The sequence below is a fragment of the Panulirus ornatus genome, chromosome 1 (genome assembly GCF_036320965.1).
Source record: "Panulirus ornatus isolate Po-2019 chromosome 1, ASM3632096v1, whole genome shotgun sequence".
NCBI classification, from domain to species: Eukaryota; Metazoa; Arthropoda; class Malacostraca; order Decapoda; family Palinuridae; genus Panulirus; species Panulirus ornatus.
The window spans coordinates 39,925,687-39,948,700 of record NC_092224.1 but is presented as its reverse complement, the minus strand read 5'-3'; the positions used below and the strand labels follow the sequence as shown (position 1 = coordinate 39,948,700).

The 23,014-nt window shown below is 40.7% G+C and overlaps 1 protein-coding gene across 1 annotated transcript in view; it reads right to left on the bottom strand.

Moving 5' to 3' along the window:
* Positions 1-23,014, bottom strand: part of LOC139748730 (T-lymphocyte activation antigen CD86-like) — a 181,011-nt gene that overhangs the window by 21,085 nt on the left and 136,912 nt on the right. The window contains exon 4 of the mRNA XM_071662125.1: positions 6,026-6,236. Within this exon, the coding sequence (XP_071518226.1) occupies positions 6,026-6,236 (211 nt within the window). The remainder of the gene's footprint in view (positions 1-6,025; positions 6,237-23,014) is intronic.

The window sequence follows — 23,014 nt, the reverse complement described above, 5'->3', positions numbered from 1 at the left end:
CTTTCCTCTCTTCCTAGACGTACATCCTCGATAAAAACTTTTCACTGCTTCTAACAACTTGCCTCCCACACCATATATTCTTAAAACCTTCCACAGAGCATCTCTATCAACTCTATCATATGCCTTCTCCAGATTCATAAATGCTACATACAAATCCATTTGTTTTTCTAAGTATTTCACACATACATTCTTCAAAGCAAACACCTGATCCACACATCCTCTACCACTTCTGAAACCACACTGCTCTCCCCCAATCTGATGCTCTGTGCATGCCATCACCCTCTCAATCAATACCCTCCCATATAATTTACCAGGAATACTCAACAAACTTATACCTCTTTAATTTGAGCACTCACTCTTATCCCCTTTGCCTTTGTACAATGGCATTATGCAAGCATTCAGCCAATCCTCAGGCACTTCACCATGAATCATACATACATTAAATAACCTTACCAACCAGTCAATAACACAGTCACCCCCTTTTTTAATAAATTCCACTGTAATACCATCCAAACCTGCTGCCTTGCCGGCTTTCATCTTCCGTAAAGCTTTTACTACCTCTTCTCTATTTACCAAATCATTTTCCCTAGCTCTCTCACTTTGCACACCACCTCGACCAAAACACCCTATATCTGCCACTCTATCATCAAACACATTCAACAAACCTTCAAAATACTCACTCCATCTCCTTCTCACATCACCACTACTTGTTTTCACCTCCCCATTAGCACCCTTCACTGAAGTTCCCATTTGCTCCCTTGTCTTACGCACTTTATTTACTTTATTTTTATTCTCCCTGAAATCTATTGATACTCTCTCACCCCAACTCTTATTTGCCCTCTTTTTCACCTCTTGCACCTTTCTCTTGACCTCCTGCCTCTTTCTTGTATACCTATCCCACTCATTTGCATTTTTTCTCTGCAAAAATCGTCCAAATGCCTCTCTCTTCTCTTTCACTAATAATCTTACTTCTTCATCCCACCACTCACTACCCTTTCTAATCAACCCACCTCCCACGCTTCTCATGCCACAAGCATCTTTTGTGCAAGCCATCACTGCTTCCCTAAATTCATCCCATTCCTCCCCCACTCCCCTTACCTCCTTTGTTCTCACCTTTTTCCATTCTGTACTCAGTCTCTCCTGGCACTTCCTCACACAAGTCTCCTTCCCAAGCTCACTTACTCTCACCACTCTCTTCACCCCAACATTCTCTTTTCTTTTCTGAAAACCCCCACAAATCTTCACCTTCGCCTCCACAAGATAATGATCAGACATCCCTCCAGTTGCACCTCTCAGCACACTAACATCCAAAAGTCTCTCTTTCGTCCGTCTATCAACACGTAATCCAATAACGCTCTCTGGCCATCTCTCCTACTTACATACGTATACTTATGTATATCTCGCTTTTTAAACCAGGTATTCCCATCGCCAGTCCTTTTTCAGCACATAAATCTACAAGCTCTTCACCATTTCCATTTACAACACTGAACACTCCATGTATACCAATTATTTCCTCAACTGCCACATTACTCACCTTTGCATTCAAATCACCCATCACTATAACCCTGTCTTGTGCATCAAAACCACTAACACACTCATTCAGCTGCTCCCAAAACACTTGCCTCTTATGATCTTTCTTCTCATGGCCAGGTGCATATGCACCAATAATCACCCATCACTCTCCATCAACTTTAGTTTTACCCATATCAATCTAGAATTTACTTTCTTACACTCTATCACATACTCCCACAACTCCTGATTCAGGAGTAGTGCTACTCCTTCCCTTGCTCTTGTCCTCTCACTAACCCCTGACTTTACTCCCAAGACATTCCCAAACCACTCTTCCCCTATACCCTTTAGCTTCGTTTCACTCAGAGCCAAAACATCCAGGTTCCTTTCCTCAAACATACTACCTATCTCTCTTTTTTTCTCATCTTGGTTACATTCACACACATTTAGACACCCCAATCTGAGCCTTCGAGGAGGATGAGCACTCCTCGCGTGACTCCTTCTTCTGTTTCCCCTTTTAGAAAGTTAAAATACAAGGAGGGGAGGGTTTCTGGCCCTCCGCTCCCGTCCCCTTTAGTCGCCTTCTACGACACGTGAGGAATGCGTGGGAAGTATTCTTTCTCCCCTATCCCCAGGGATAACACACACACATATATATATATATATATATATATATATATATATATATATATATATATATATATATATATATATATATATATATATATATATATATATATATATATATATATATATATATATATATATATATATATATATATATATATATATATATATATATATATATATATATATATATATATATATATATATATATATATATATATAAGTATATCCTTTTTTGTTTCGGGGAAGAGAGATGAGAGAATGAACATTATAGTTTAGTGCAGTACCATTTTCAAGCTGCAGTTCTCTGAAGTTCAGCTTATATTGTGACATAAAGTACGGCTGCGTCCCCTGAGACAACAACGAAGTACAGTTAAGTGGTCGTATGTGGTACTGTTGGTTTGATGATAGTGTCTGGGATCAGATGTCTCTGTTGACCAGGAATTCATCTATTCACACTAGAGTACTGCGTTCCTTGTGTGCTTCCACTTGAGCACTAGTGATTAGCTCTTTTGATGTGGTGCCAGGCAGCAGCCTCACTAGCGGCAAGTTTGAGACTATCCACAGTTTTTTGTGTGATAACTTGGTATCCTGGTCAATCAAGGCAATGAGCCACTGTGTGAATGTCCTGGTTTTTAATAGTTCATTTATTTTCATATTTAGTTATTGAAAAAACCTTTTGATTATGGAGTCCGCATTTATCTTGGATAAATCGCCCCTGTGTCATAAGTCCTCATTGCCTGACTCGACTCTCGCATGTCAGTCACAGCAGAAAGTTCTTGGTTTTGTGAAATGAATTCCAGCTGATGACGTAATGATCTAACTTTGGTGCAGCAGTCCACAAGACTGTTTGGCTTCGGCTCACTGATTCTCATCGTGTTAGGATTCTTTTCCTGGAAATGATGTAGGAAAAATCTCAAACCTTTTCATTCATGGACATACTGCGAGAGTGTCCCCCGGTGATGTTAGGATCGAAAGATGTAAAACTGTCTTGGTAGGATGGATTCTTTTTAACAAAGAGTCATGCAAAGCCAATTTCATTACGAAAAGAAGGAAAAGAAGATGGATCCAAGCAGGGGATGCTCATCCTCCTACAAGGCTCAGACTAGGGTGTCTAAATGTCTGTGGACGTGATGTGAGAAGGAGATGGAGTGAGTATTTTGAAGGTTTGTTGAATGTGTTTGATGATAGAGTGGCACATATAGGGTGTTCTGGTCGAGGTGGTGTGCAAAGTGACAGGGTTAGGGAAAATGATTTGGTAAACAGATCAAGATGAGAAGAAAGGAGAGATAGGTAGTATGTTTGAGGTAAGAAACCTGGATGTTCTGGCCCTGAGTGAAACAAAGCTCAAGGGTAAAGGGGAAGAGAAGTTTGGAAGAGTCACAGGAGTAAAGTCAGGGGTTGGTCAGAGAACTGAGTTAAGGAAGGATTTTGCACTATTCCTGAAGCAGATGTGGGAATGTGTTATAAAGTGTAAGGAAGTAAGTTCTCGACTGATGTGGGGAAAAGTAAAATGGATGGCAAGAAATGGGTAAATGCACCTGGCCATGAAAAGAATGATCATAAGACGCAAATGTTTTGGAAGCAGCTGTATAAGTGTATCAGCAGTTTTGATGTAAGAGACTGACGGGTGATTTTAATTCAAAGGTTACTAATGTGGCAGTTAAGGGTATAATTGCGGGTTTAAGTCCAACAGTTAATCAACCTTCTAAATAACTTTTTGATTATTCTTTTACCCTTCTAATGTAAAGCACATGTCTTTACCGTATAATGTAAGATGGTGCAAATGGAAGAACTCTGGACGTTGTATTACTTTCATTCTTCCTGGACACTGTAGGTGTGATGCTTCGCTGGAGGGAGACTGAGCTTGATATTTGATCTTAAATTGAATTCAACACCAATTGTGACTGTACAGTAGGCTGCCATGGAAAGCAGGCAGCTGTGGATGCAGAGGTCACTGACAGGTGTGGAGGTCACGTGCAGTCTTGTGGGAGTAGTATCAAGCATAGACGTCAATTATGGGTTTGTATGTGGTCAGTTATGCGGTGGATTTGGAGATCATTCATAACTGTAAAAGGCAATTCCAGATTTCTGTGGTAGTCCTGGATGTCGAGTACATTCTTTGGTGTAGAGGCCAGTGCTGAATATGAGGCTTTGTCCAAACTGCAGTGACAAGCCTGGTTGATGAGTTTAGTCTTGGAATGGTGTCCACTCCGAGGTGTGGAGGCCAATCCAGAGTGTGGAGAACAGTCACTGGATTTGAGTAGAGAGTATATTTTGGTTCTAAAGGCCACTCGTAGGTAAGCAGCTCATTTCTGTATATCGAATGCAGTTATGATCGTAGAGACCAGTCTTTATTGAAAAGGCCAATCGTAGGTGCGGCAACCGGGTTTGAATGTAGATACCTGTCATGGGTGTGGATGGCCATCATGGTTGTCGTGTTCAGTCCTGTGTGATGAGGCCTTTCAAGTTGTGCATACAGTGTTGTGATTATCATGGCCGTGGAAACCAGTAGTAGCTTCGTGGATCCGCCTTAGTTATGAAGGCTGTTCTTGTGTGTGGTCGTCAGTCCTGATCTTCCTGGAAGCCAGACAGTGACATTAGTATTCTCTGGCCAGCCGCCAACAGCAGTGCTTAGAGGAACGTGACCATCTTAGCACATGCATGTACCGGACACATCATCCCTTAACTCGTCCCACCACACCATTATTCATTAAAAGCCTCAAAAAGAGTTACCATTTGCCAGACTGTAGGTTCACCTTCCTGTTCTTCTGTCTTCTCCAGCTATACTTCTATGTTTGTTTGTTGATCTCATCACATAAGCACTAAGTTACATTTCATTCTAATTGACCTGCGTGCATCTGTGACTGTACCAACAGAAAATTAATATACATCGTCTTCATATCCTTCCACAAGCAAAATGAATATCACTTAATGTCAACACAGTTTCATAATTTTCTCACCGGAGTCAGTAATGAGAGTCTTCACCCTCTCCCTCCTCCATCTAAAGTGTCTTTCCCAGTCATAAATACACAGGAAACACCTCGCTGCTTGTAGCAGTGGTGCAGGGGATCTCGCCATTATGAGAGCAATATGTATACAGACTGGTGATGGGACTCAACATCATCCCATTTCCTCTGCTGATATTGAACAGACGAAGATTTCGAAAGACTGAAAATACTTTTTTCATTCTTTATAATGGTGAAATGTTCTAAGATTGTGTGTTTCTCTTTGTTCACAGCAGAATATGATACCAACATAAAACACTTCTCAGTAACACCTATATAAACATTCCTTGAAAAGGTGAAATACGGTTTAATCTAAAGTTACAAAATCCAATAACAAAACACCAGACCGTTCCACTGTTTTTGTCGGTGAAAAGTGAATATCAAATACTGTGTGACTTGTGGTGCTGTCACAAATATACTGCGCCGATATGGCTCAAGTTATTGCGTTGGAGATATGGGGAAAAAGATAACTCTAACCTGACGTCCGCTACTAGTATGCATTTTCCAGCCTCCAGTGTTGTGTCGGGACACCACGCAGATAGTCTCATCTTCTCATCTCGGGACGCTCAGTAATGTGTCACGCGTTCGTCATGATGCACATTTTAGACAGTGACCAGTAAATGAATGAACCTTAACACGAAATCTACTTGATCTCCGTTCCCCGTGTTTGCGAGGTAGTGCCAGAAACAGGTGGGAAAAAAGAAAAACCCAGATTAGTTCAGTAGAGAATGGCTGTGAGTGGATGCGACCACTCTTCGTCTGCATCTTGCACTGTGTTGTTAACGTGGGAAACGGAGATCAAGAGCACCACTGTTGCTAGCACAGAGCAGCAGCAACTCTTACCAGCCAGACTGCAGATAATACAAGGTAGTTATACTTACCGACCACGTTTAAGATGATGACCCGTGCCCTGGGCGGCCGCGTGGACACCTGGCACTCGTACTTGCCGGAGTCCCTCAGCTGCGGGTACTTGATCCTGAGCGACCACACGTCAGACCCCGGCTTGTTCATGGCCTCGAACCTGTCGTCGTTGGTGAAGGTGAGGCGACCCACCGTCAGCACGTGGATGTCTTCGTGACGCACCCACGACACCTGACCACACATGGGAACCTGTAGTATCTATCTACACCTGCTGGGTTAAGCCTACCTGTAGTATCAAGCCCTTTGGAACTCTCGGCGAATTTACACCTGTATTTGTATTTCTGTGCAGCTGGGTTATACATACGTGTATTCTTCTTCACACGATTAGCTTTATCAATGCTCCTTCCCCAACTACACAGCTGTATTCCTCCTCACACGACACATTTCATAACTTGGGGTTTACAAGAATTTCGCCTCACCCATATCCCTCCCAGTTAGAAGACAGATGAAACTGAATTAAAGCAAGGCCTATGGTCCTGATGGCATCCATCCCCGTGTACTGAAAGAGTGAGCCTCTGAACTTGCACCTTCGCTTCACTGTTCTGTTCCCAATTTTCTTTACAACCCAGAACCTTTCCTTCTTGAAAGCACGCTATTGTGCATTCGATCACTAAGAAGGATGGTAGTTCTAACCTCTAACTATTGTCCTTTTGCTATGACATCTACCATTTCTAAAGTTTTTGAATCCTTGCACAACTCCCTATATCCTCCGACATCTTGAATCCTACAGTCTTCTCTCTGATTAACAGTATGGCTTTCGTAAGGCGAAAACCACTGACGGTACTGTTTCCAGTCTTACTAATGTCTGGTTACCATCCCTGGAAGATTTTGGGAAATCCTATGTAGTTGTCCTTGACGTTTCCAAGGCTTTTGACAGGTTGAAGGATCGAAGTTTCATCTTTACGCTCCCCTATTTTGGCTTCCCACTCTCACTTTGCACCCTCATATCCAGCTTCTTCTGTGCCTGATCTTCTTTGCTGTTGATGGATCAGCCTTCCCCACTTTTCTCATCAACAGTGGAGTCCCTCAGGTTCTATGCTGTCTCCTACATTTTTCTCCTTTTATCAACGGTATTCTTTTTCTTACAAACAACCAAATCCACTCATACGCTGACGACTCAGCAATACATTCCTGCACATCTTTCAGTTCTGCTTCTTCTCTCATTTGATGTACATATCAACTCGACACAACTTCATCAGTAAACTCAGGCTTGGACAGGGTATCTCTTTAGGGTAGACGAAATCTGGTTAATACCACATGGACTCAGTTTCTACTTATCTCTCTATTGAAAATTCCTCCCAATTTTCTTCTCTCATTTGAGGGTTCTGTATTTTCAACTTTAGACGAAATGAACATACTTGGTATCATTGAAACATCCACTCTTTCCAAACCCCACATTACGGAATAGCTATGTCTACCTCTAAGAAACTGGGAATCTTGTTTAGATATCGAAATTTCCTTTCTTCTGAACAGTTGCTCCTTTTGTACAAAGGACAGATCTGTTCTTGTAAAGAGTACTGCTCTCACACCTCGGGTGATCCTAGCTCTGCATCCTTACTTGAAAGAGTTGAGTCCAAAGCGGTTCGACTTCTAAACTATTTCATGCTAACTAAAAGTTGACTCGCATGCTATGCGCTGCAAAGTTAGTTCAGTTTCCCTCGTCTATATGTATTACTTTGGATTTTGCTCCCGAGAGCTGGCTGCTTGTGTGCCCCCACCACTTGCTAGTCCAAGCAATACTCGTCAAGCTGCTGCGTTACATGATTACAGTATGGCCGTTGGTTGCCAACACATCGAATCGTTGAAACTCTTTACCTTCTCATGTCTTTCCCAATGATAATGATCTGGCACATTCTAAAAGACAGGTTTTTCACTTCCTCCAAAATTCGTAAATAAATTTTGCCTTGTCTCTTCTTTAACGTTTTCATAATCCTCTATGTTTCCATTTAAGCCCGGCCTTGGTGTGAACTTCTGCCCGTGACTGGATCCTCCAAAATAAAGATTAATAAATAAGGTTATTATACCTGTGAACACGACACCTACACAAGTAAATCTGTCGCTATTTCACGTGTCATCACAAAACCTACACCTGTCGTCATAACGTTAGCCTGGCTTCACTGGCACATTCCATTGTACTGCCACACCACATTCACCACACACACTAACGACACATCGCTGCACGTGATCATCACAGCAGAGAAAAATGTAATTGGCGCTATCGTCTATGTTTGACGTGCTAGAATAGAATATGACCGAGGCGAAAGTGACCATCATAGAAACTGCTGTTTTTCCAGTTAATGCAGAGTGGCCCGAGAGATCCTATCATATATATGAAAAAAAGAATTTAAGGAAAAGAAATATTACCAAGATCTCAATGAAGGTCGACATTAAGGGCATAAAATACATGAAAAGAGTTTTAATAGTAGTGGTAGTAGAGAGAGAGAGAGAGAGAGAGAGAGAGAGAGAGAGAGAGAGAGAGAGAGAGAGAGAGAGAGAGAGAGAGAGAGAGAGAGAGAGAGTTCCAGGAATACGTAAAGCTAACAATAATTTGTTCACTGAAACGATGGTTGAAGTGATGAGTGAGGAGAGCAGGGCAGCGTTTACCACTTTCATGGGTTTCCTGTTTCCTCCTCTTCAGGAGCGTGTGAACTGAAATGCTCCTCGCAGATTTCCTGAGCAGCAGGTGTTGAGTGAGAGACTCTGAACAATGTTTGCAGCTATACCTGGAACTCAGAGAGGTAAGCTGTTGAGATGGACTGGATATGCAAAGAGGATGAACGTGGCGAGAATTGCTCGGAAAATCCCAAGAAGTCTGTTGAAAAGGAGGGTCAAAGGAACCAGTTGCAGCTGCAGGACACAGCTTAGAATACTTGTTAGTGAGGCGAGGCGTGCGTTATGGTGATGCGCGCGTCATGGTGAGGCGTGCGTCATGGTGAGGCGTGCGTCATGGTGAGGCGTGCGTCATGGTGAGGCACGCGTCATGGTGATGTGCGCGTCATGGTGAAGCGTGCGTCATGGTGAGGCATGCGTCATGGTGAGGCATGCGTCATGGTGAGGCGTGCGTCATGGTCATTTACGTGCCACTTAAAGATATTTTCTGTTCACTCGTTAACAAGCTCTAAGGTGAAATGTAGCGTTCATGCTGTAAATGTATTAACGTTCATGCTGTAGATAGAAAAAATATACAACGTATGCATGCATTGTTCTAGAAGTCATGTTATTCCGTCATGCCAGTAGGTCTGCGGTCCAAATACTTAAAAGATGACATGGAAGAATTCTTTTATTTATTTATATATTTCTCTTAGGGCGCTGACGTCATGATATTGGTATAGGCATTATAATCAGTATTTGTCATTTTCCCAGGGTAATAATTCATCATTCATTTTCTTAGGGTAATAATTCATCATTCATTTTCCCAGGGTAATAATTCATCATTCATCTTCCTAGGGTAATAATTCATCATTCATTTTCCTAGGGTAATCATTCATCATTTATTTTCCTAGGGTAATAATTCATCATTCATTTCCTTCATCAAACTGTGGATTTCAGTTACAGGGATTCCTGGTAGCCTTGATAAGTCCATCTCCATGATCGTGTTTAATGTTCTGGATAACATGAATAGAAGACGCGGAATTTACACTCCTGGTTAGAGAGCCTCAAGCTGTACGAGATGACAGAGGTGAATGGTCGTGTCAGGCAGTATGTATCTCGTGGACGACGACAGAGATGTACACCATAGATCTATTGATGATATTCACAGTTTCATAAGGTTACGAACAGTCTAAATACATCCCGGAATACAAATTATTGACAGTACAGCTAAGACGCTGCCAATGCTGTTTTCATTACCCGCAGTTATATGAAAAATATCTCAAGTAATGTCATATGATATGATACCACAACGGGGAGAGGCTGATATGAGATTATGAATGAAATATATACTGAAATTAGAATGCTGGTGAATGTGACGGTAACTTGCATTCAAAACAGAGTATGAAATGATGATCGTAGCCAATCTATCATCAAATCTATATTCAAACCATGAGGTTATACTTATCTCAAATGCTGTTATAGTTACTTTGATACTTTGAAATCAATATTAGTGAACTCAGACTTGGAGAGTTATCATCATGAAGTATATTGATAGCTGTTGGATGTTGTATCCAAAACCAGTTCATTTACATGACACAACGTTCCCTCAACACCAAGGAGAGGCTGTAAACATTTCATCATGGATTCCACAGATCAGACTTATCCTGTGTCTTCTTCTCTGAATTAATCCCACTTTGGATAAGTATTTTGTATCAACAATTGTGATGCTTGTTCTCATATGGTACCTACAATCTTCCTATATCGAATCAAGCGTTTACCAACGGGTTTATATCACAACCCTCGCCTGGTGAGTCCAAAAGTAGACCAGCAGTATGTACTCAGTAAGACATCGTTGTAGACGCATGACTGGGGGAAGGAGTCTTGCCGGTATGTAATCCTCTCGAGTTTATGGAAGAGCTAAAATTCGTGAGGAAAAACACATAACAACTTCATGGATTTCTAAATGGTACTCGGAATTGCTCCTCCCATGTAGGGAAGTGAGGTCCCTTACACCAAGCAGACACATTCATTCCCTCTTATTACATGCAACACGGTACTTATAGCTTCTATATGAATATTCTCCTCGTGTAAATCTTGTAATATTTCACTGCCTTTGGTGCAGTTTACCGTGGTATGTATTTATTGCCTTGCTAACTGAATACAAACTTCATGATCTGTTTCGTATAATTTGTGGTTGACACAGTGAGAATTACGATGCCATTCCTGTTCATGCTATTGTCATCTTACCAGATCTGTAGAAATATCAGTGTTGAAATATCAGTGCTAATTAGATTCGTTTTCTTTTGAGTGTATTTGTGAAAGAATTCGCTCCATCTGTATATATATATATATATATATATATATATATATATATATATATATATATATATATATATATATATATATATATATATACATTTTATCATTTATTATTTTGCTTTGTCGCTGTCACCCGCGTTTGCGAGGTAGCGCAAGGAAACAGACGAAAGAAATGGCCCAACCCACCCCCATACACATGTATATGCATACACGTCCACACACGCAAATATACATACCTATACATCTCAATGTACACATATATATACACACACAGACACATACATAGATACCCATGCACAAAATTCACACTGTCTGCCTTTATTCATTCCCATCGCCACCTCGCCACACATGGAATACCATCCCCCTCCCCCCTCATGAGTGCGAGGTAGCGCTAGGAAAAGACAACAAAGGCCCCATTCGTTCACACTCAGTCTCTAGCTGTCATCCAATAATGCCCGAAACCACAGCTCCCTTTCCACATCCAGGCCCCACACAACTTTCCATGGTTTACCCAAGACGCTTCACATGCCCTGATTCAATCCACTAACAGCACGTCAACCCCGGTATACCACATTGATCCAATTCACTCTATTCCTTGCCCGCCTTTCACCCCCCTGCATGTTCAGGCCCCGATCACACAAAACCTTTTTAACTCCATCTTTCCACCTCCAATTTGGTCTCCCACTTCTCCTCGTTCCCTCCACTTCCGACACATATATCCTCTTGGTCAATCTTTCCTCACTCATTCTCTCCATGTGCCCAAACCATTTCAAAACACCCTCTTCTGCTCTCTCAACCACGCTCTTTTTATTTCCACACATCTCTCTTACCCTTACATTACTTACTCAATCAAACTACCTCACACCACACATTGTCCTCAAACATCTCATTTCCAGCACATCCACCCTCCTGCGCACAACTCTATCTATAGCCCACGCCTCGCAACCATACAACATTGTTGGAACCACTATTCCTTCAAACATGCCCATATATATATATATATATATATATATATATATATATATATATATATATATATATATATATATATATATATATATATCGACGTGCTGTCAATGGATTGAACCAGGGCATGTGAAGCGTCTGGGGTAAACCATGGAAAGTTCTGTGGGGCCTGGATGTGGAAAGGGAGCTGTGGTTTCGCTGCATTATTACATGACAGCTAGAGACTGAGTGTGAACGAATGGGGCCTTTGTTGTCTTTTCCTAGCGCTACCTCGCACACATGAGGGGGAGGGTATTGTTATTCCATGTGTGGCGAGGTTACGATGGGAATGAATAAAGGCATACAGTATGAATCATGTACATGTGTATATATGTATATGTCTGTGTGTGTATATATATGTATACATTGAGATGTATAGGTATGTATATTTGCGTGTGTGGACGTGTATGTATATACATGTGTACGTGGGTGGGTTGGGAGATTCTTTCGTCTGTTTCCTTGCGCTACCTCGCTAACGCGGGAGACAGCGACAAAGCAAAATAAATAAATAAATAGTTAATATATATATATATATATATATATATATATATATATATATATATATATATATACTGTATATATGTAGTGTTAATGAGTTGGGCTGGATTAGGGTCTCAGTTGTTCGTGCCGTCTTAACAAGCATCGAAAATACCTACAGTTAATACCCTGGTTTCAAAGGCCGAAACAATTGGGCAGTTCTCAAATTCTGTACCGGTCTATACGATCATGTTTCCTCAGCCTGTGCTGCGCCGATATACAGCCCAAATATTGTATTTTTTCAAATACCATTTTGATGGTATTGGCAACAACCAGCTTCATATGCGCTCCACCTAACCCGACCATTTCCGTGATAGAAGGGATGGTAGCTGAGAGGTCGTGATTGGTACGCCTGACCAGGCTTGGCTGATCTGAATGTCAGCAAATCTACACTGAACAACAACGTCGTCACCAGAGGATGAGGGAACTCGGGTAAATTACAACCATAGACGGGATTTTGTACCGATACTCTAGGTTATCTAACATTACATATATTCTTAGAGGAATATCTATCTATTCAAACACCGGTCCTAAACATATCAAAAGGTTTCAATTTCAGAGAGAGAGAGAGAGAGAGAGAGAGAGAGAGAGAGAGAGAGAGAGAGAGACAGACAGACAGACAGACAGACAGACAGACAGACTGACAGACAGAGAGAAAGAAAGAGAAAGAGAAAGAGAAGCAACTCGAAGCGAGAGAGGCGTTAGGTTCGTCAGTAACGACACATATCACGGGTGTAACGAATGCATCGGCAAGTTTTGAGCTATCTGTCACCTGAGACTTCAGTCGCCATGATACGGCTTTTAATAGCTTCATGACTGGAGTGTGGGATCTGCTATATATCATCTGTCTTTCACAGTAAGACGAGGAACAACGTGTTCATGATTATCATTTGCTAGGCATCAGTTCATTTATCTTAGTGAGAGTTAGTGGAAAGTTAGGGACGTGGATGAGACGCACCTTCTCCGAATTTTTATGATTTCATCAAGATCCAATTCTTCTGATATTATGGTTAACTTTATCAAGAAAGGGAAAGACCTAACCTTGTAATACACCGCAGTGTTGTACAATGTAGTGCTGCAGAGAACTGTCGTAGTCGACAAATTTGCTCCTGATGACAAAGATCCTTCTTCAGCTGTACAAGGTATGAATACTAACAATACTTAGATCCCAACTTATTGGACTTTCACGTCTTAGATTTGTATTAAGCAACTGTGGTGGCAAAACTGATAATGATGAATGTCCAAAGACAGAAGGAAGGATCATCAGATTCTGTATCTCGAAGGAGATTGTTCTCAGTTGACGCTCAAAGACCATGGTATCGGCCTGGTAATATGCAGATTATGTGTCCTCTTAGAATACCTCCTTTTTTAAGTTTTGTATGCATCATCTGATGTTATATTGCCCTACTTTATCTCTGAAAAACATTGACAAATATTTGATAGGTGACTAGTCTGAGGTCCATTTGTTCTACATCTCAGTGTTTGTTCCATTTTCCGCTTGAGATACTGCTACAGATTCTGCTCCTGAGACCAGTCTACGTATGTGTCCTCGCCATTATTACAATGCAAAACACACTGATGATGACCGCAGTACACGATCACTATGTGGTAACTGGTAACTTCATAGAGGACGATAGTGATATCTATTTCTTTCCCTAAAACACTGGATCCCAACCTTTATTCTGTGATGATCCATTCCAATCTCAACAGCTTACTGCGACACCATCCAAAAATATAACTTATATTGTTTGTGTATTTGTCAAGACAAAGAAAACTGAGGAACTAAGATTACCGAATAAAGAAAATGGAAAAAAAAATCAGGCATTATGTGAATATCTCGGTAGAGCTGGTGACTGGCATTAAAAGATATATTTTGTATGAAGAGCTCAGGAAAAATGGTTGACGACTTCAGAGGGTTGGTAACCTTTACCCTTGACTGGTAAGCTTAGGATCTTTTTGTCCTCAAACGTCTTTCGTAACAGGCAAGATTCGCCCCCTCTTTTAAAGGGTAATTGATCTTTCCTCATTTTCTATCTTATCGTTTAAGCCATGTTATGATGTTTAATTGCTTACCCATGATGGAGACTTGTCTATGACAACTTTCGACTAAAAAGACAAGAAATTCTTAGTCTTTTCCCTTAAGAACATAATTAGATTCTTTGAGAATCGTTTCACTTTCAGACTGTCATAACGTTTGGTAATCTGGAGTCTTACTGTGTCCGTGGTAAATGATTTAAAATCTCAGAGCTTTGGTGTAGTGCAAATGCCTTGTCGATTGTAGGATGAGTTGAGCATAGATCCCTCAGACCCATATTCTGTTTTACAACCAGAAATATATCGTTAGCAGCTCGGAAATCCATCACAACGAAAAATATTCTTTTTTTGTTAATGGCTTTATACTTCCCTGTGTGTGTGTGTGTGTGTGTGTGTGTGTGTGTGTGTGTGTGTGTGTGTGTGTGTGTGTGAGTGTGTACTTTTAGAGATCTTTGTCAATACTGCTTGACAGACAACAGTTCTTGGGACGAGACGAGTATGATCCTGAAGTTCGGCACTAAAGTCTCTAATGCCACCGTTACTGCTAAACTTCCGATGAGTTTAGTTACACAACGGCCCAGCCCGACCCACGGGGGAGGGGGTGGATGACCAGTCACCCGTCACCGGTGTGACGCCATGGTGGGTCCGGCCTGTCTCCGTCACTATGACACGACTGTATTTAACTGGAGGTCAGTAACATCTCAGCCAGAACATTCATAACATCTATTGCCCAAGGAGCCATTCCTGTGGTCTGAGAACCACGACCTGACCAGAACACATGCAGGCTGCTGGGGGTTTCATCTGGCCGCGTGGCAGTTGTTGAATTAGTGGAGTCTGCGTTTGGGGTTCAGGGAGGGAGGGGCAATGTGTGTGTCGTCGTCTTGGATGGTTCCATCAGCTCGCGGGACTTATCCTCCAGGCAACATGGGCAGGTCAGAATGTGCAATGTGGGTTATCTTGATGAGATTATATGATGCAATATTTTATCACCATCCATCTATCTCTCTATATCTCTAATGATATCATCTTCTATCCATCTATCTATCAATCTATCTATCTATCAATCTATCATCTATCTATCAATCTATCTAAGAGGGGCGGGAGCAGATGGCAGGAAATCCTCCCTTCCCGTATAACTTTTCAAAAGAAGGAACTTCATAGTTGCTAGACTTTAGGTTGTTACCGCAAAAGAAGAAATGTATTCCTGACCATATTTGGCCGGTACAGCTGTCAGATGATATCCAGGATATACAAAGGTTACTGGCTAGAACTGAAGTAAGAAAGATTATTGATAATTACACTTTGAATTTCTCACGACGTATGCACACACTAGCCAAGTACTTGACGTCCTAAATCTGGGTTGACGCAAAAATCAAAAGCAGATCTTGCCATTTCCAAGTTTCGTTATGAAGTTTGGAATAGGCGTCTCCTCCATGAACTTTCTAGACATATGAGATACTCTTCGTTCCGGGAAATGACTCTGATGTCATGGAAGGAGGTTACTGGCCAAAAGTCAGTGTTTTGGAACACATGAATTTCTTCATCACCCATGAAAAAGTTATCGAAAGTTTTGTGTGTGTGTGTGTGTGTGTGTGTGTGTGTGTGTGTGTGTGTGTGTTAGTGTGTGTGTGTGTGTGTGTGTGTGTGTGTGTGTGTGTGTGTGTGTGTGTGTGTGTGTGTGTGTGTGTGTGTGTGTGTGTGTGTGTTCTTTCATAACAGTGATAGTATTCACAGAGGAAGAGTTATAATCACCGTAACCCATCAACTCTTATTCCTACGTCAGCATCGCACAAATTAACTCTTACTTTTAGTTCATTGTTATATCCTTATGAAATTATTTGCCGCGATCATGCCCAACTCTTCTTGGTAATTTTCTTTTTCTTTTCTTTTTCCCATTAGCTTCCAGGTGTTTTTAATCACTGACGTCATGGTGGACACTCAAGAGCCTCGAGATATTACTACGGCATCATCGCCATAAAATATCTTGCTGGGCAGCGATATGGAAGCATCCGTCACCCTCATCAACCCTTCAAGGTTTACCTCTTTCACGTTATACCACCGACCCATAGGGAGTTCACCGTGCCTCTTCCTGCACTGTCATAAGCCATTTCAAGTAAGCAGGTCAGGCTGGTGTGGCATATTCCCATTTGGATCTACCTTACATCACAGTAATCATTTCGATCATTTCGTGTCCTTACATGAAACAGCAACACAATCATTGTTACCATCACCGACCTCCGTGGTGTAGCGAACTGACCCAGGGGATAGATAAGGCCATTCAGTTGCCCGTGCTGTCTCATCTAACACGAAAGAAAAAAGAAATAAATTCGTTTCTCATACATTTAGTCAGATGTGTCTCTTCGGCGGCAAATCAGTCAAAATATGCAGCGTGAGTTCGGTTTCAAAGGGAGATTCCGCACACACTCTGTCTGCCTGGCTGCATGACATGTGACCTGGTCTGTAATCTCGTTTCATGACTCAGCTGGACACCCGGCCCTCGAGGCTCGTGTATACATGCTACGCACCCATCTCCAGGATATTGGCCAGCCACCAGGCGACCATTAATCCTCAGTGGCAGTTTAGCTGGGTCAGGTCAGGTCACGCTCATCGTCTCACGATGCTTGCAACAGCAGCAACAGCAGAAGCAGTAGCAGCAGCAGCAGCAACAGCAAACACGAGAAGCTAAGGCAGCAGTATGTATATCTCATCATGCACCGAGGCTGAGGCTAAACTATACATCATAACTGTGTGTGTGTGTGTGTGTGTGTGTGTGTGTGTGTGTGTGTGTGTGTGTGTGTGTGTATGTGTGTGTGTGTGTGTGTGTGTGTGTGTGTGTGTATGTGTGTGTGTGTGTGTAATCAGAAACCTTTTAAGTGGCACACTGGATGAAAATGTTATATTTCTGCCTCTTCACAGAAACGATCTTCTATTCCAGACATTCAGCTCTTTTCATAAAGCTTCACGGATGAAAATCTAAAGTAACTGTTTTGAGTTTTATCAGCATCAGTAGGGCCAGGGTAGCATGTCACATCTACAGCAACGAATTGACAAGAATATTATGGTTCTGGATACAGCCAGTGTTATACATACATTACTCAAACACTGTTTACAAATAAGTGTCTATGAATGACTGTCAGTCCGTCTGTCTGATGGTGGATATTTCATCAGTGGTATAAATGTAAGATTCCTACACGCCCGTGCACGATCATACGTCTGCATGAATTGCTTTATCATTCATCCGTCAGTGAAGAATTTTTCCCGTCATCGGATATTCCTACAAGAGCAAAATCGTTTTATTTCACTTGTATAAACAGGCATCGCTTTGATGTCTGCACCTCAATAATTTTCAAGAGGAACACATAAAAGTGTACACAGACAGAAGATTTGGTTGGCTATAGAACTATAGAAAAGTAACGGACTATACTAACTAGTCTTCCAAGGAACCAGAGTTTCCCATTGTGAAACTCTGAATCAAATGAGATGGGGGAGGGCTTCACTATACACACAAGAATATACATAGAAAGAATACAGTGAGAGTAATGACTTCATATCTTCAGGCAGACGAGACCTGAATATTTCTGGCGAAATATTCAGCGGAGGATAATATGGACGCAACTCGAACCAAACGTCCTTTCATACCTATCGGTAACACTTTCTGCACGACGATCGATCAGCCAACCTCAGTGGAGTATTACCTGGATTGGCTGGGGTCAGACACCTCCCCTGCATATGTAATAAAGCTTCGTCTGACTCAGTCGGCCGGGGTTTCAGTGATGGAAATGCATATATCTGGTCATGGAAGCTGAAATGTATTCAGAGCGAGGACAAAGAGAATAACGGAGATATGTCTGTGAGCCTGAGTACACCACGACTCTGTATCGAGGATGTGACAGCATCTTGTCACAATTTTTTGTGCAGTCATGAAGCGCGGACGATGGTAAACATCAAACCACGCTGAACTGTGAGCCGGGACGAGAATAATTCTTGTTATTTATAGGAACGAAAACGTAACTTGTCAGGAGCCAGGAACGCCTCCTGTCAATATAGTCAGTGACAGACAAAGCTACTTCTTTCCTTTAACGAAACCTGGAGCTAAAAGGATTAAATAGCAACACAAACACAACGAAATATATCACTCTAGGAAATATTGATTTTTTCTTGAAGCTGTCATTATTGAATATATATATATATATATATATATATATATATATATATATATATATATATATATATATATATATATATATATATATATATATATATATCATTTCATTTATTCATCTATCTATTTTGCTTTGTCGCTGTCTCCCGCGCTAGCAAGGTAACGCAAGGGAACAGACGAAAGAATTTCCCAACCCACCCACATGTCTGTGTGTGTATATATATGTATACATTGAGATGTATAGGTATGTATATATGCTCGTGTGGACGTGTACGTATATACACGTGTATGTGGGTGGGTTGGGCCATTCTTTCGTCTGTTTCCTTACGCTACCTCGCTAACGCGGGAGACAGCGACAAAGCAAAATAAATAAATATATATATATATATATATATATATATATATATATATATATATATATATTTTTTTTTTTTTTTTTCTTTCTTTTAAACTATTCGCCATTTCCCGCATTAGCGAGGTAGCATTAAGAACAGAGGACTGGGCCTTTGAGGGAATACCCTCACCTGGCCCAACTCTCTGTTCCTTCTTTTGGAAAAATTAAAAAAAAAAACGAGAGGGGAGGATTTCCAGCCCCCCGCTCCCTCCCCTTTTAGTCGCCTTCTACGACACGCAGGGAATACGTGGGAAGTATTCTTAATCCCCTATCCCCAGGGATAATATATATATATATATATATATATATATATATATATATATATATATATATATATATATATATATATATATATATATATATATATATATATATATATATATATATATATATTGGTCTTCATTACAAGCAATAGATCCATTCTTTAACTTAGATGCCAAAGTAAGAGTACTGACTAAACAACAGTTAATCATATGTTCCTACAGAACTTTTGATACAGTACAATATATTGAAATAAGAAATGGCACTTGCATATATCTAAATTTTTCTCTTTAACATATCTTGTGAGCTTTCGTCTATGGTGAAATTACTTTCATATACTCTCTTTTAGTGCATATCAATATTCTACCTATTTGTATTGGCCTACTCATTAGTCGAAATGCTTTACTTTATCACTATTTTCTTACGGTTTTCATCGGTAATGAAAAATTTCAAATGACTTTGGCTAGATATCTCTTGTGTTTGCATTTGTCTCTGAAGTTTCGCAAAGTCCTTTATGCACTTTGCTGATATAATGGCAAGGTAGGTACTGACCAATATATTTGTTGCCGTAATACTCACAAGAAAAGAATCTCTTGCAAGTTGTACAATCGTATTCAGCGATTCTGTTTCATTCTCATGTTTCTCTTAAATTTCTCTGTCTCTCTCCCTCATCATATCAGTAGGGTAGGGAAGGCCACCCCCGCCCTGCCAGGTGGTGTATGAGACCCGCTACGAAGCTTCCAACATTCTGTTTTCCTTGGCCGGTGGACATCTCCCTCAGCTGCCGCTTCCCTGCTAAAGCCACTCGTGAGATATGAGAAGAAAAAATATATAAGGGAACTATCATCTTGCTCTCCTTGGGCCTGGTTTTATGTATATATATATATATATATATATATATATATATATATATATATATATATATATATTTTCATTATTTTTTTTATTATACTTTGTCGCTGTCTCCCGCGTTTGCGAGGTAGCGCAAGGAAACAGGCGAAAGAAATGGCCCAACCCCCCCCCCCATACACATGTATATACATACGTCCACACACGCAAATATACATACCTACACAGCTTTCCATGGTTTACCCCAGACGCTTCACATGCCCTGATTCAATCCACTGACAGCACGTCAACCCCGGTATACCACATCGCTCCAATTCACTCTATTCCTTGCCCTCCTTTCACCCTCCTGCATGTTCAGGCCCCGATCACACAAAATCTTTTTCACTCCATCTTTCCACCTCCAATTTGGTCTCCCTCTTCTCCTCGTCCCTCCACCTCCGACACATATATCCTCTTGGTCAATCGTTCCTCACTCATTCTCTCCATGTGCCCAAACCACTTCAAAACACCCTCTTCTGCTCTCTCAACCACGCTCTTTTTATTTCCACACATCTCTCTTACCCTTACGTTACTCACTCGATCAAACCACCTCACACCACACATTGTCCTCAAACATCTCATTTCCAGCACATCCATCCTCCTGCGCACAACTCTATCCATAGCCCACGCCTCGCAACCATAGAACATTGTTGGAACCACTATTCCTTCAAACATACCCATTTTTGCTTTCCGAGATAATGTATTCGACTTCCACACATTCTTCAAGGCCCCCAGAATTTTCGCCCCCTCCCCCACCCTATGATCCACTTCCGCTTCCATGGTTCCAACCGCTGCCAGATCCACTCCCAGATATCTAAAACACTTCACTTCCTCCAGTTTTTCTCCATTCAAACTCACCTCCCAATTGACTTGACCCTCAACCCTACTGTACCTAATAACCTTGCTCTTATTCACATTTACTCTTAACTTTCTTCTTCCACACACTTTACCAAACTCAGTCACCAGCTTCTGCAGTTTCTCACATGAATCAGCCACCAGCGCTGTATCATCAGCGAACAACAACTGACTCACTTCCCAAGCTCTCTCATCCCCAACAGACTTCATACTTGCCCCTCTTTCCAAAACTCTTGCATTTACCTCCCTAACAACCCCATCCATAAACAAATTAAACAACCATGGCGACATCACACACCCCTGCCGCAAACCTACATTCACTGAGAACCAATCACTTTCCTCTCTTCCTACACGTACACATGCCTTACATCCTTACACACACATATATATATATATATATATATATATATATATATATATATATATATATATATATATATATATATATATATATATATATATATATATATATATATATATCTTTTCTTTCAAACTATTCGCCATTTCCCGCATTAACGAGGTAGCTTTAAGAACAGAGGACTGGGCCTTTGAGGGAATACCCTCACCTGGCCCAATTCTCTGTTCCTTCTTTTGGAAAATTAAAAAAAACGAGAGGGGAGGATTTCTAGCCCCCGCTCCCTCCCCTTTTAGTCGCCTTCTACGACACGCAGGGAATACGTGGGAAGTATTCTTTCTCCCCTATCCCCAGGGTAATATATATATATATATATATATATATATATATATATATATATATATATATATATATATGGTGAAAGGGGATTGTGCTAAGTGGGTAGGCCTGGGTAACAAGATGTGTATTCGACTATTTTTCTTATGTTTTCGTTTCTTGATAACTCTTTCATAATTATTTGGTTGATGATAGGATGTGTTTTAAAGTTACCTGAGGGCTCTCTCTGACCTTCGCAACCCAGGACTGGGTGAACCAGTAACACGTTCCTCCTGTCCTGAAATGGCGGACTCAGTTCCTTGTGGCGAGTCAGTGACGTCTTCCACTTGTCCTAGAACGGCGTAGGTCTACGTCCCATTGGCGGGCCATCAACGTGCTGTATGGCGGTGATCAAGTCTGGATGTTGATGACCCACCACACTACCGAGTCCACCAATTCAGGACATGGAGGAACGTGATTTACGTTACTCTTCATTAATCCCAGATCACAGAGGGAACCTTGGAAGATCAGATACTAGCATGAAGGTCGAAGAAAGTTAGAGAACCAGAAAACAAATATATATGTACAGTTTGAAAGGTAATTCCACAACGTATTGCTTTACTTTATAAATGGATTATATACAATCTCAATCAATTTCCAAATGGCGATGATTAAACTGAAGACAGAACAACACATATTCAGCATCATCCGTCGTTGACAGCCATCTCCCCTGCTGTTCATCCCGCCTGGCTCATAAATCGTTGACCTCATCTCACACAAGGGACATTGACCTGGATTAGGGTGATGTGTCGCTTACATCACAGTGAACACGATTACGCCCAATACTATATCTGCTGTTGATTATGATGATGATGATAATGATGATAGTAATAATGATAATAATAATGATAAAAACAATAATAATGATAATGATTATGATGATAATGATAATATAATAATAATAATAATAAAGATAATAATGATGATAATAATAATGATAATGATAATCATAATAATAATCATAATAATAATAATAATAATAATAATAATAATAATAATAATAATAATAATAATAATAATAATGATATTAATGTTAATTAAAGTAATGACAAAGAAAATAACATAAATAACGATAATTCATTATCATCATTATTACTGTTACAATTACTATCATTCTATTATTGTCATTACTATTATTATCTCAGTACAGTTATTGTGTGAAGTGGCAGGTT